The sequence below is a fragment of the Apteryx mantelli genome, chromosome 2, assembly GCF_036417845.1.
Source record: "Apteryx mantelli isolate bAptMan1 chromosome 2, bAptMan1.hap1, whole genome shotgun sequence".
Classification (NCBI taxonomy): domain Eukaryota; kingdom Metazoa; phylum Chordata; class Aves; order Apterygiformes; family Apterygidae; genus Apteryx; species Apteryx mantelli.
The window spans coordinates 57,907,082-57,920,795 of record NC_089979.1 but is presented as its reverse complement, the minus strand read 5'-3'; the positions used below and the strand labels follow the sequence as shown (position 1 = coordinate 57,920,795).

Below are 13,714 nucleotides of genomic sequence, written 5' to 3'. Positions count from 1 at the left end.
CTGCTGTTCAGAAGTTACCTGACAGTCTCTCAGCTCCTCTGGTGGACAGGAAATCCTTTAAGGGCGTATGACTGAGAGGCTAAGGGAATATTTAGTGATTGATTCCATCTGTGTATTTTGGCATACTGGAAAAAAGCCTTTCTGAAAGGTCAGACAAGCTCTTTGTTGCTCCAGTTATCTGAAATAAACTGTTTATTTTTTCTTTTTTAATGCTGCTGCTGCCATCTATGATGTTGCCTGGCTAGCAGGAAAGGGAACAAGGGAAATAGGGAGGATATGGCAATGTAGGGAACACTTACTGAGCTTCTTTAGTTATTATACAACATTTCTGTATATTCCTCTTATTGGAGTCCTCATTGTAGAATGAGTAATAGAAGAGAAAATGTCCTGAAGAAAACTAAACTTCAAATTCTCTATTATTGGAATCAAAGTTCAGAAAGAATGATTTACTTCAAATTAGTAAACTTGTTCTGAAAACTTAAATCAGGTGCATATAGAAAAGTAGTGATCGATTTATTTGTTCTTTGGATATGCTCTAGTGCTGTACTTCTAATGTAATCTGTATTAATGTCTTCAGTTTGTTCTATTTCCCCCTCCATTTAGCTGAACAGTTTTTTTTCTTGTTTGGAATAGGCAGTTTCTAGGCAATGCTGAGGATTGAATATACTTAAGTCATCAAGGTCAGTGCTCTGTTTTTCCTCAGACTTTTTTGGGGGAGGGGGGCAGAAAGGGGGGGGGGGGGAGTTGGGACACCCCTAACCTAACTCTTCACAGTGGCGCTACCTGACTGCAAAAGCATAATCTCCTCTCCAGGAAACCTTCTCTCCCACTGCCCGTCTGTGCTGTCTGCCTCTTTAGATTGTAAATTCCACTCTTGTTAACGACGTATTGCAAATAAATAAGCTTATGATGATGTAAAGGAGGTGCAAGTCCCTTTGCCCTTAGTCTAGAGCATCAACTTGCTCCATGTAGTCTTATTTCAGTAAGTTTTAGTGTGTTGTGCCAAAAAGTGGCAGAACTTGACTGTGCTGGGGTTTTGGAGCTAAAATGATGTTTAAACAAAGCTGTTTACCCAATCTGCTTCTGTAAAGAGAACTGTTAGCTTCCCCCCACTCCCATATTTAAGACTTCAGAAGGTTTAACTTAAGCAAATCAAGTGTAGTCTGCTGTGACTGCCAATAAGGTCAGTTTGTTTTTGGTTGTGAACCTGTCGAGCTGTGCTGCTTCAACTAACCAGGGCTTGTACAATGTGAAGGGAGCTGCTAACTTCCCTGCTCTTCCCAGTGCTGGGAGAAGGAGCAGGTCTAGACAGACCCTCTTCCCCAGCCTGACCCTGTTCTTGGGAGGTGACCACCTTTTCCTTGGGACCTATGAATGTATTCTTCTCTCTGTTTCTTCTCTTAGAGACTCAAAAAGGCAGAGCTGAAGGCATTTCAGGATATGGAGAGCTCAAGAGCCTAAGGGAGGCTTGGGTAAGGCAGCATGTGCAGGGGCTGTTGTGCCTGAAAACTGAGGAGCTGCCTGTTCCTTGCTGGTTTTGACTACAGGAGCTTTGCAAAGGAGCTTGCCCATCAAGTTATAGCCATATTTACCCTGAAAACGCACTCCCTATCATCTCTCCCACTCCTTGTTTTCAAGTAAATAGTGGGATAGGTTGTCATTTTTTCCCTCATGCTAGCATTGGCAGAGGTGTTTGTGTCTGAGCAGTAATGAGAGTTGCACTGTCTGGTTGTGTCCCCCCCCCCCAAATGACTTAGGTCTGCCTTATCCTGGCATACTCCTTATCTGTATTTCTCTGTGGCCAGGTGCAAAGCAACTGAGAAGAGACAATGCAGGTGAGACAGGCACACAAAGGAGAGCTGCAAGGGACTAAGTTGAAAAAATAGAGGCATTAGGCATTAGTGTGCAAACTACCAGTCTCTCTTCCCAGGTCTGTTGTTATAGCAGTGGAGAGAGGAAAGGAATGAAATAAAGAAGATTGCAGGACGTAGAGTTGCTGCTTGGAGGATTAAAAAAGAAATTGTCTGTTAGACAAATGGCTTCTATATGTGTGCAGCTCGACTTGAGCATCAGTAATAGCCCTACAAATAGAGGGAAAGGGAAAAACAAAAACCATAGATGAGGAGTAATAAAATTAAAAAAAAAAAAGAGTGAAGCCATGTGGGGCTCATCTGGCAGATATCAAAATAAAAGATGATAGGTTTGTAAACAGAGTAGAAAATTATCTGAAAGGAAGTGAAACTGAAGGAAGCTTTTGCCAAACCTATCACTAAAAGAGGTTTCAGTTTTATGTCTGAATGAGCAGATGATTGGAAAGTAGCTTGACTGAAGAGGAACGGGAAGCCTTGCTTTATTTGCTTTCATACTTCCCATGGTTTTCTTACTGCTTGCATGCAAACTGGTCTCTGAAGATGTTCCTACTACAGGTTTCTGCCTTTGTTTGCTTGTTCTTTAATCAGCTGGAAACAATCCGAGTTTCCCTCTTTTCAGAAAGAGGGGATTAGGCTGCTTTCCCCACATCCACCCAAGTGGTTTTAATGCATTCTAGAAATTCCTATCATCTGTTGTGAGCAAACACATAAATGAAAGAGCGCATGAGAGGTAAGGTGGGATCAGAGGATATTGTCATGTAGGGACTCTCAGGTTCAGAATCTATAGTCTGGATTTTGAATCAATGTGTGGAAAGCACTGAAGAGTCTGAGCTGCCACGTCATAACTTCTTTTTGCATCACTGGCCCTTTAGAACTGACTCCCTCATAACCCTTCAAAAGAGAGAGCCAGGCTCTGCCTATACACCAGTGCCAAAGCCAGTTTGGTTAACAATGTTTTAACAAATGCATCAATCCATGAAGTCGCTGTCTATGAGAAACATGTACTTGATTGATTAAAATGAAATTAGTTCCAATCCTGAGTAGAATAAAATTGGGCAGAAAATTTTAGCTTATATGATTCATAAAGCTGCCTAGTTCATATTCTTTATAAAATGCTCTCTCATTCCCTGAGCCCCAAATTAGCAATACATAACACATCTTGTTAGGAATGATTGGGTCTTTGGAAATTACACTAGTATGTTTGTAAAGTGCCTTTTAAGTATTGAGAAATGCTTTTGCTTAAAAAGCACTTTGGAAGGAGAGACAAAAAGGAGCAAAGAGTTCCTGAAACATTTAAAGTTTGGATTTCCAGAGGGTTTTCCTCTTTGTTTGCTTGTTTTGTTGCCTAGAAACTGACCTAAATAGGGCTCCGCGAAGACACAGTGTTCTCTGGTGGGGGCTCTGCAGTGGAGAGGAGCTGTTTAATTGATATAACCAGAAGCATAAAGTATGCACAGAGAGTGAATACCCAACATCACTTTGTCAAGGCAGCAAGTGAGCTAGGTAAGACAGATCTTTCTGTTTTAACTTTAGTGTAAGGAGATTAACTGCTGTTCATCTTTCATTTCACCAGCTGTTTTGAATATTGTGGAATAATGCTCTTTTTTGTATTTTATCCTTAATTTGTCCTGTGATTTTAATATATCTAGATAACAAGGCATGCACAGGTGTGATAAATTTACAAACATGAGTAGTGAGATAAATCAACAGGTAACCTAGGCCTCCTCTCTCACTGTGTTCTGTAGAGTATCTGAATTTCAGCTACATGGGCTAGGTGGAATGGAGTCATGAATTAGAAGCACCAGTAACTGGTGGTAACTAGAAAGACAGGGGACCAGCAAGATACAGGGGTGCCAGTTTGAAGCCTGAGGGTCCTTAAGGAACATATCACAAATGGATAGACTTAATTTATATAATTTGTGATTATTCTGCAGCAATTGACAAAGTCGCATAGTATGAATCCTAAAAACACTAGCCTCTAGCCTCACTAGATATTTACACAGCAGTGAGTCCCCAAAACACTTGCGCTTGAGAGGATGCTAATCTTTTTTATTTTGTTTTGCTACTAGAGGACTGAAGTCAAATATCAATGTTAATATTTACTGTATAGAATAGTTAAATCTTTTTCTTCTTTTTATTATGAATAAATTTTGTTCCTGGCAGTTCAGTATTGTACACTCAATACAGAATGATTAATTCAAACCCACAAATTTTACCCTTTCATAACTGGATGAAAATAGTGCAGTTCTGTTTTGCAGATTTTCATGCCTGTTTTACTTCTTGTACAACTTTATGGAAGACAAATTCTGTTTGGAACGAAAAAAATATATCCCAAACTAGCAATCTCTGTGTTCAGACTCTTAGAACAAAGTATTAACTGAATGCTTTACATTTGTCTTATGATAGAAATGGCCTGATTTCCAGAAGTGCTGAACATCCTCAGTATCCTGTGACCTCAATGGACTCCGAAAAGCACCTCTAACATCTGAGACTCATGCTCATTTTCTTCTTTTTTTGAAGCTTAAATACAGATTCATAAGCCTAATTATTAGAAATCCAGATTTGAGAATTTGGCCTGGAAATTTTCTTTTTTCCTAATTTCTTTATTCGTTGATTTCTTCTTCCTCATCTTCAAATGTTTCCTCTCCATCATTTGCTGTAGCTTCTTGGTACTGCTGATACTCTGAAACCAGATCATTCATGTTGCTTTCTGCTTCTGTAAATTCCATTTCATCCATTCCTTCTCCTGTGAACCAGTGTAGGAAGGCCTTTCTCCTGAACATGGCAGAAAATTGCTCAGAAATCCTTTTGAAGAGCTCTTGAATAGCTGTACTGTTGCCAATGAATGTGGAAGCCATCTTGAGGCCACGAGGCGGTATGTCGCAAACTGCCACCTTGACATTGTTTGGGATCCATTCCACAAAGTAACTACTATTCTTGTTCTGGATGGCCAGCATCTGCTCGTCAACCTCCTTCATGGACATGGGACCACGGAAGACCGTAGCTACTGTCAAATATCGCCCATGTCTTGGGTCACAGGCTGCCATCATATTTTTGGCATCAAACATTTGCTGGGTGAGCTCTGGAACAGTGAGTGCTCGGTATTGCTGGCTGCCGCGGGCTGTCAAAGGAGCAAAGCCTGGCATGAAAAAGTGAAGGCGTGGGAAAGGGACCATATTTACTGCCAGCTTCCGGAGGTCGGCATTTAGTTGGCCTGGAAAACGCAGGGATGTAGTCACTCCACTCATGGTAGCAGAAACCAAGTGGTTTAAATCTCCATATGTTGGAGTGGTAAGCTTCAGGGTGCGGAAGCAAATATCATACAAAGCTTCATTATCGATGCAGTAGGTTTCATCTGTATTTTCAACCAGTTGGTGGACTGAGAGAGTAGCATTATAAGGCTCCACCACTGTATCAGAAACCTTTGGAGAGGGCATGACACTAAATGTATTCATTATCCTGTCAGGATATTCCTCTCGTATTTTGCTGATGAGAAGGGTTCCCATGCCAGACCCTGTCCCTCCTCCCAGGGAATGAGTAAGCTGAAATCCTTGCAAGCAATCGCAGTGTTCACACTCTTTTCTTACTACATCAAGTACAGAATCAACCAACTCTGCTCCTTCCGTATAGTGTCCTTTGGCCCAGTTATTTCCTGCACCAGTTTGTCCTAAAATAACACAAGAGGGACAAGAAATACACAACATTATTGATAGGGCGTGGTACTTGGATACATACTGGATTCAAATCACATCTATAATAAAAGCTGCAATAAATCTTTCAGGTAGTTTGTCCTCTTCAGTTTTGCTTACGAATATCTTTGGAAATGTCAGCAGAAACATATTATATGGTCTCCTTTTGCTTCAAATCCCTGGCAGTTTTCATTTGTGCCTTTTTGGTTGCGTGGCTTTTTCTTTTTAGGTATTTAACTTCCTATAAATGCAAAGATGGACTCAACTCATTGTTCTGAAAGCCTTCACACTCCCAATCTTGCTTATTCCATAAACATGAGGAGACTGTTTACATTTAAATGCTTTCTGTTTATAGAGAACATGAGGTATACAAAGCTAAATCACAGATACATTTCTAAATGAAAGGTTCTTGGACTGTTCCTGTGAGTTGCTACTTTTTCACAGGAGCCATTGTTGTCATTCAAGGATGAGGCTGGGCTTAAGAAATGTTATTTAATTTATTATATCAAGAACTATATTGATTTTAATTCATGGTTACCTAGCCTGAATCAAAATACTGATCAACAGAAGCTTTAAAGATGTTATTTTGAAATCCTGGGAATTGAGCGCCTTTTAAACTTTTACTGGTTTCCCTAGGAACTCACTGTTCTTCAGGATCTGCAAAGCAACTTTCAAAATTGAATTACTATTGTTTAACGAGCCCTTCATTTTCTCCCCATGGCTTCCATTTTCCTTTTATGTGCCCTGCACAATCCATTCAATATCTTATGATGGACAGTCTTGCTATGTCACCATTTCATTATTACTTGGATAACAAGAAGATTTAAAAGGGAGACCAGCTTTTAATACTCCTGTTCCTCCCAGTGTCTGCTAGTTAAAGACATTGTGCCACTGAGCTCAGCAAGTCGAGTGAGTGGCACTCTTGTGAGTGATATATTGTTCAAATATGATGCATTTTAATTTCACTGCATCAGAACTTGGTTTCCTTATGTTGTATTTGGTTAGTTAATGCATTGTTCTATATGTTGCTATATTTTTCTCTCTTGAGAGCCTAGGAAGCTCAGCACTTCCTGTCCAGCTGGACAAAGTACAAAATAATATCCTTCAAAAACTAAATAGGATCAAAACTGTCTGCAGTGTACTTGAACAGATTCCCCTGCTACAGCTAGGGCAGCACATTAGTCTGCACTCTAACAAGCAAAGATGTGGAAGGATCCTAACAAAGCCAAATTCTGAGTTTAGGAGGGCTTTATTTTGCAGATTGTTCCTTGAGTAAACATCCCATCATCCTACTCCAATGGGCAGGGAGATATGAAGAGAATAGAGATCTAACAGGAACAAAGCACAAGGAGGGAAGAGAGTGGGGATTAATCTTACATGGTTACTGACTCACAAAAAATGGGGAAATGATGTGTTCACAGAAGAAAAAAAGGAATCAGCAAGAGCTGATTCTTTCATTCTATTTCCTCTTGCTTAGTTTGCAGAGTAAGCCTGGAGATGAAATGCCTAACACAGATGTGGAGCTGTCCTCCTCCTCCAGGCCCTCCACTGCACTACACTCCCCTGGTCTCAGTCTGAGTCACTCAAACTCCTAGATGCCCACATTATCACTGCTACCTCTCTCTAGTGCTCTAGTACCACCTTTCTGTTTCAGCCACAGTGTTTAACTGGAGCAGTGGCTGCCTACACCAATACTAATGGTCTCCCTTGAGCCAACACTGTCAACCACTCGCATGGCAACATTGCACTGCACCACTAGCTGGCCACCTGCCCAGGTCCTCCTATGCTCCACATGTCCTCCAATATGCATGTGAATGCTCAGTAATGCAATGCTTCAAGACTCACTGACTCTATGGCGCTGTGACAATACAGTGTGATTACTGATCAGTGATTATCAGTGTACAGGACACAAACAATAAGCTGTGGAAGCTCCAGACTTCTTACCCATGACAATACGGTACAGTGTGGAGAAGCCATGGCTCTGATGAGGCTGCCATGTATCTGGAAATCTTGATCATGACCCTGTGAAACATCACTGGATGCACCCCAAGTAGCAGGTACCTACCAAACCTCTGCAAGTCTTAGACAAACAAAATTATCAAACTCCACCTGAACTAAATCTCTAGGTGGAAAATGAGAGCATGTACACAAAAATCAGGACTTACAGCAAATCTTACTAACACTGAAAACTCTCTATTGCATGCAGCCTGCCTCTGCCTTTTCTCACTGTGCACTTACCAACATCTAGAGGAAGTCTACAAGAAGCAGTCCCACAACTGATCCTGCACTCTTGGTACCTTCAGGTCCCAGATCCTCCTATCACTTCTTTCTCCAGCACATTGTAGGACTACTACTGATGCTCAAGTCGAGCTGCACACATATAGAAGCCATTTGTCTAACAGACAATTTCTTTTTTAATCCCCCAAGCAGCAACTCTACATCCTGCAATCTTCTTTCACTCCTTTCCTCTCTCCACTGCTATAATAACAGACAAACCTGGGAAGAAAGACTGGTAGTTTGCACACTAATGCCTAGAAGTCCAGTGTGGACAGCGTATGATTTACAGAGGGAAGGATAGCTCCTTTGACTGGCCAACAGCCATTTTGTGGTTGCCCCACCAGTTCAGACATAACCTAAGTTGAAGTGATATCTGTGCAGCAGAACCAGCAAGGGTGCAGACAAGAAAAGAATGAGAAACATAAAAATGTAGAAACTGAAGCTAGTTTAAAAAAAAAAGAAGTTAAATCAGAGATCAGGGCAGTTCCTGGTGAGTAGTTATATGCTGTTAGAAGGCCAGGAGACCTGCTAGTTGTCCTACAGCAAGCTCATTCCACCTGTGCCCCTTCACCTTTTAGATCACTACCTTGTTAATGCAAACATTAAAGTGCAAAGATATGTTTGTGTCCATTCCAATCTCCTGCTGGTCAGAGCTGAAAGTCTGAGCTGAAATTCCTGAATCTGAATGTGTGATCAGGGCTCACATCCGGAGAAACTGAAGGTACTCAATACACTTGAATGGAACTGTCATTGGTGGTCTGCAACTGCTCACCATGGGGCCACCCACATATGTATGTATAAACAAGCAGAGACTGTAAACATCTCCATCAGAATGAGCCCTAGCAGCCTGGGATACAGCAAGTATGGAACTGCTAACTTCTGCCACAAAATCCTTTGTGGGCCCAGGCTAAATTTTTAAAAGAGAATACAAAATGCTTTGTTGGCTTTTGACATAGGAGATCATTACTTCAGCACTCAGGCAGCCATTCTGCATTATTCAGCAGGTTGGGAGGACAGTGCCTGATGCTGGCAGGCAGCCTCTGTCAGATACCAGTTGATCACATGCTGTTAGTTCATTGTTAGCTTGGAAGGAAGGGAGTACAGTGAACTGGGCTATTGTTGAAGATGCTCTGAATTGATTTTTGCTCTGGTTTTATTGGAGGAACGCCAAACTAAGTTCTGATTCAGATATTTTGAAAGGTCAGGTGAACTCATTTTCAGGGGGCTGCACTAGGTCCACTCAGGAGAGAGGGAGTGAATGGGGAGGCCCAAATACAGAAACATACTATGTAAAGATGCCTGGATCTAAAGGCTTTTTTTCCCCTCCTAAGCTTTCTTCTACTTTTCGTAATCTAAAAATCCTGTGAAAGAGACCCTTAGCATCACTGCCATGAAGTACACTGGAGAAGAATAGGGATATTATTGTTAAAAATTTTAAGTCTATTAAAGGCTGACTTTGCTTCTTACTCCCCACCCAAGCAGCAATGATCTGGGCTAAAGTTTGTTTTATACCTCCCAAATAATGTTTATCTTCCCTCTGTCTGTCCCTGGCATTGTTCCTTCCTTATGTTAACATAATATACCAAGTTAAGTTGCAACCTAAGCTTGGCTTGGCAGGGGGAAGATGATCTTGTGGTAATGCAGACTTGGAAACCAAATGGAGATGACAACAGTTCTCATGGTAACTTTCATTCTGACTTCCTGTTTGGGCAAGTGGAGCACTTAACTTTCACACACTGTTTCTTCTTTAGTGTGAAGGGACTGAAAATGTTTCTGTACTTCACAAGCACACTGTGAAATTTAATCCTGATAATGTGCATTTTTAAGTTTAGACGGAAAGTACTAGAGCAGTACGAAGTAAAACAACAACAGCCACAAAAAAAACCTCCAAGAGCTGCAAAACCAGAAGTTCCCCACATGCTTTCAGGTTCCTCATTATGTCAGAAAAATAACTTAATAACTGGATATATATGACAGTCTGTTTTCACATTACTGTTAGTCTTCCTCCACTATTTACTATACTGCATTTTAATGATCTGCTGAAAAAGTTAAATAAATTACATAGCCTCTAAGCAATGTCATACTCAAGGATTTAATGTGAAATCAAGTTAACTGTGGTTTGGCTGGTTTGTGGTTGAGGTTTTTCTCTCCATTTTCTGCAGAATTTCCATGAATTTTGTTATAAATAAGGGGTCTCAGGATTTCCTTGGAGCTCATGTGTATTGAAAGCAAATGGAGATTATCTGAGTATTATAGGAAACTTTCAGTAGTTTGTTAATTGAAGGAACATGATTAACAGAAGAACGACCGTTTCAGTTAACAGGATCTTTCAGATGGCTGTCTTATGGCTAACTGGAATGGCATTGTTAAACTATTAGATTTCTCAGTGCTAATGATGACCTTAAGCTGTTTGGAATATGGAGGAGGCAACATAGCTTGAATGCTTTTTTATCACTTGCTTGGTAATTGAACACCTGTTAGATATTTTTGTTTGTATTTTTTAAAAAGTGACATTCACATACCAAAGATGAAATTATCAGGTCGAAAGAGCTGACCAAAAGGACCAGATCGCACACTATCCATGGTTCCCGGCTCCAAGTCCACTAAGACTGCTCTTGGTACGAATTTCTGGGCTACAATAGAAAGTAAGTATGACCTTAGCATTCTGATGTAAACTAGATCTCTTATAGCTTTCAATACATTCTATCTCATATTATTAGTCTAGTTTAGGATGTACATATACAAATACTTCCTATACAGGAAATCATAATAAAAAAAACAGTATCATGGGAACATATCAGTTCTGCTTAAAAAAACTTTCAGTCTTTTGGGTTTTGGTCATACAGATGGCATACTGCTTTTTGAAAGCTCTTTTTTAGCAATAGATACAGGGGAGGGAAGTTTTTTGATTAGAAGAAATGTTTGATGTGTTCTTTTCTGTGTATAATGGCATGAATGGAAGTTTTTTTGTCCAAATAATCCTAGAACACTTTACAAGCTTTATGCTTGAAGAATCATCTCCACTGACACAGAGCTACCTGATGCAGGTGGCAAACAGTAGTAGATTAGCACAGCTACCACAGAGGAAAATAAGGAATTCTGTATCCAGCCGAAGCTGTTGTAGGAAGCTCATGTAAATAATATGAGTATGCTGGACAGAAGTCAAAATACACTTGCAGGTTTGTGTCAGCAGACTGAAGGAGTTGTGATCCCCATTTTGCAATGTAACACCCTCCGACACTAGACTGACTCACAGGACTCGGGCACCTTGGGCATCTTATTAATGATTCACCTTTGATGATTCACCTCCTCCATTACCTAGGGTCCAGCCCCCAGTCCCGATATCAGGGACAGTGTACTCCAGATGCAGGCTCATATGACCAACAGCTTAATTCAGGGCAATTGATAAGACATCTGATGAATTAATCATATATTAAAAGAGCAAACACCTATTGTAGTGTTAGCTAACAAACTTCCACCTCCAGATTGTAAGGCCGTGCCCATAGGGACAGCCCTTCTGTGTCATTTCTCTCTGCTTTGGGAGATAACAGCAGATGTTGGGTGGCTGATGGCAAGTGAAGAGGTGGCCACGTGTGTAATAAGGTTTCGTGAATCTGCTGTTTCCCAGATCTCTGGGTGTCCCTTCCCCCGGGGGTCCCCTCTCCCGCACCCCTCCCCGTCCCACACTCACAAGATGATTCATTATAGTAGACATTGATCCTTTCCAGCTGCAGCGCTGAGTCACCGACATAGCCTCCGGCTGGGTCAATCCCGTGTTCATCGCTGATCACTTCCCAAAACTAGGGGAGGGAGGGGAGGGGAGGGGAGGGGAGAGAAATGGGCCGGGAGCTCCCCGCGGCGCGGAGCGGCGCAGCGGCAGCTGCCGGATTCTTGGCGCGCCCGGGCCCCTCCCTACCGCCCCGCCAGCGCGGGCGCCGCTCCGAACCCGCGATTCAAACCCCAACGGACGGACGGCGGCACCGCGGGCTGCGCTGCGCTGCTGCGCGGGGTTTTTTTTTTGCCGCCCTTCCCCGCTTTGGAGTCACTGCCTGGCCAATCTTAAAAAAAATAAATAAAATAAAATCATCCTCCTTTGGTCTCGGTGTATCCCAAAGCCTTTTATGGTCACGGGGAGGAAGTGAGATGCGCGGTGCCCCCCATCCCCCAGCGCGCCCGGCTCCCCTCGGCAACGGCTCCCTCAGCGAACCGGACACCCGGACTGACCGGGGGGGGGGGGGGGTGCGGGGGGGGAGGGGGTTAAAATCTGCCCCCACAGGGCGAAAACGGCCGAAGCCAGGGAGGGGGGACGGTGGCTGCCCCGGCGCGGAGCTCCGAGGCGCTGAGAGGTTTCGCAAGCAGCGGGGAGGCAGAGGCGGGCGCGGGGCGCCGCTCGCTCACCTTGGTCCCAATCTGGTTGCCACACTGGCCCGCCTGGATGTGCACGATCTCCCTCATGGCGACGCCCGCCCCGCTACGCTCAGCTATGCGCGGCGGCTCCGGCCTCGGCGGCGCTTTATGGGCTGCGCGGCGGCGCCCCCCCTCCCTCTCCGCCCGGCGCAGTTCGCCCAACGGCCGGCGCCCCGCGCCAACGGCCGCCCCCGCCGCGGCCCGCCCTCGCCCGCGGCCCGCGGCCCGCTCGGAGGTGGCGGCGGTGGCGGGGCCGGGCGCGATGAGCCCGGTAGCGATGACCCTGTGCCCGCGGGGGGGGGCTCCTCGCCCCAGCGCGCCTGTGCGGCCGGGGGCGACGGGGGTCAGCGGCGCTCGGCGGGGCACAGCGCTGAGCACCCTCCGGCGACAGCGGCTGTGAGCAGAGGCAGCGCCGCTGCGAGCGGCCGGGGAGGGTTTGGCCAAGCTTGCTGATCCGGCTGCTCGTTGTGGTTTTGCTTTAGGTAAGTCAGAGAGGAACTGTTCCTACGGAGCGCTGTTTTCCACACTGGTATCCGCAAGGAGAATCCCAGGCAGCTCCGCTGCAGAGCTGGCTCTTCCTCATCTGCGTTTTGCTTCTGGTCCAAAATACGTTTGACAAACACCGGTGTGTTATCTGCACCCATCAAGTAAGTCCTGTCCTTGTTTTATGCGTAGGGAAACCTTTGTCTTGTCCTGTTATTCCTTGGCCGTTTTGGCCTGCTGCCAGGCAGATTGCGACCTTCATCGAGAGGGAAGTATCCGAAGAAGACAAGGGTGGTCCTTCTCGTTATCTCGTCAGCCACTGTCTCTGCACCTCCGTCTTGTGATGTGGTTTTACCAGCAGATAACAAGCCACTACCTGAAACATGTAATTGGGAAGGCTAGCAGTCTTTATGGAGCCGCTTTCCTGAAAGCTCATGTCACCGCAATACAGAGCATGCCCTGGAATATGCATAGTTTGAATAACTTCGTTTTTGGTGAAAAGGGAGATTTTATTTCCCCTCCAGAGAGGAAACAAGTCACCCAGAACTGCTGTATTTCCTTTATGATTCCTGTAGGTAACTGTTTGATGGTTTCCCAGATGGAAAAGAGCTGTCTAGCCTGGCTGCCTGCTTTAATGCCCATATGACTCTTCTTGTGTGGAATGCTGTTGTCTACGTAGCGTATTCTGATATATAGCCCTCGCAGGAGGCATTCATCTGTCTGCACACATCTCTGCTCTCTGACTGCATCTCTTCTGTTGTGCAAGACCAGCCTTGTGGTCAGAGTTGCAGAACCTCACTGCCTGTCCTTGTGTCTTACCTGTCTGATTAAAAGTGACCCAGCTGGAACTCTCCAGGAGAAGAACCTTGGGAGCTCTCTGCAGTTTAGAACATAGTCAAGATAACCCCCATCAGTTAATAAATAACCCCCAAGCCCACCCCCAAAAAACAAATCTGTCTCTAGCCTGAGAGGCCCCTTCCTTCCTAC

The 13,714-nt window shown here is 44.0% G+C and overlaps 1 protein-coding gene across 2 annotated transcripts; it reads right to left on the bottom strand.

The window, feature by feature from the left end:
• Positions 1–3,991: 3,991 nt before the first annotated feature.
• On the bottom strand, positions 3,992–12,370 carry TUBB6 (tubulin beta 6 class V). Of its 2 annotated transcripts, XM_067290724.1 has the most exons (4): positions 12,236–12,370; positions 11,529–11,637; positions 10,360–10,470; positions 3,992–5,538 (listed from the first exon to the last, which is right to left on the bottom strand). In XM_067290724.1, the coding sequence occupies exons 1-4, from the start codon at positions 12,290–12,292 to the stop codon at positions 4,475–4,477; spliced, it is 1,341 nt and encodes a 446-aa protein (XP_067146825.1). In that variant the 5' UTR covers positions 12,293–12,370; the 3' UTR covers positions 3,992–4,474. The 2 variants fall into 2 exon arrangements, with proteins under 2 accessions (XP_067146825.1, XP_067146824.1); XM_067290723.1 differs by lacking the exon at positions 11,529–11,637 and having other exon boundaries at positions 12,236–12,324.
• Positions 12,371–13,714: the final 1,344 nt, after the last annotated feature.

Coding starts and splice junctions, on each gene's coding strand:
- TUBB6 (XM_067290724.1), bottom strand. CDS start 12,292: ATGAGGGAGATCGTGCACATCCAGGCGGGCCAGTGTGGCAACCAGATT. Junction 11,638..12,235: donor GCAACCAGATTGGGACCAAG/GTGAGCGAGCGG, acceptor TCCCTCCCCTAG/TTTTGGGAAGTGATCAGCGA. Junction 10,471..11,528: donor CTACTATAATGAATCATCTT/GTGAGTGTGGGA, acceptor TTTCTATTGTAG/CCCAGAAATTCGTACCAAGA.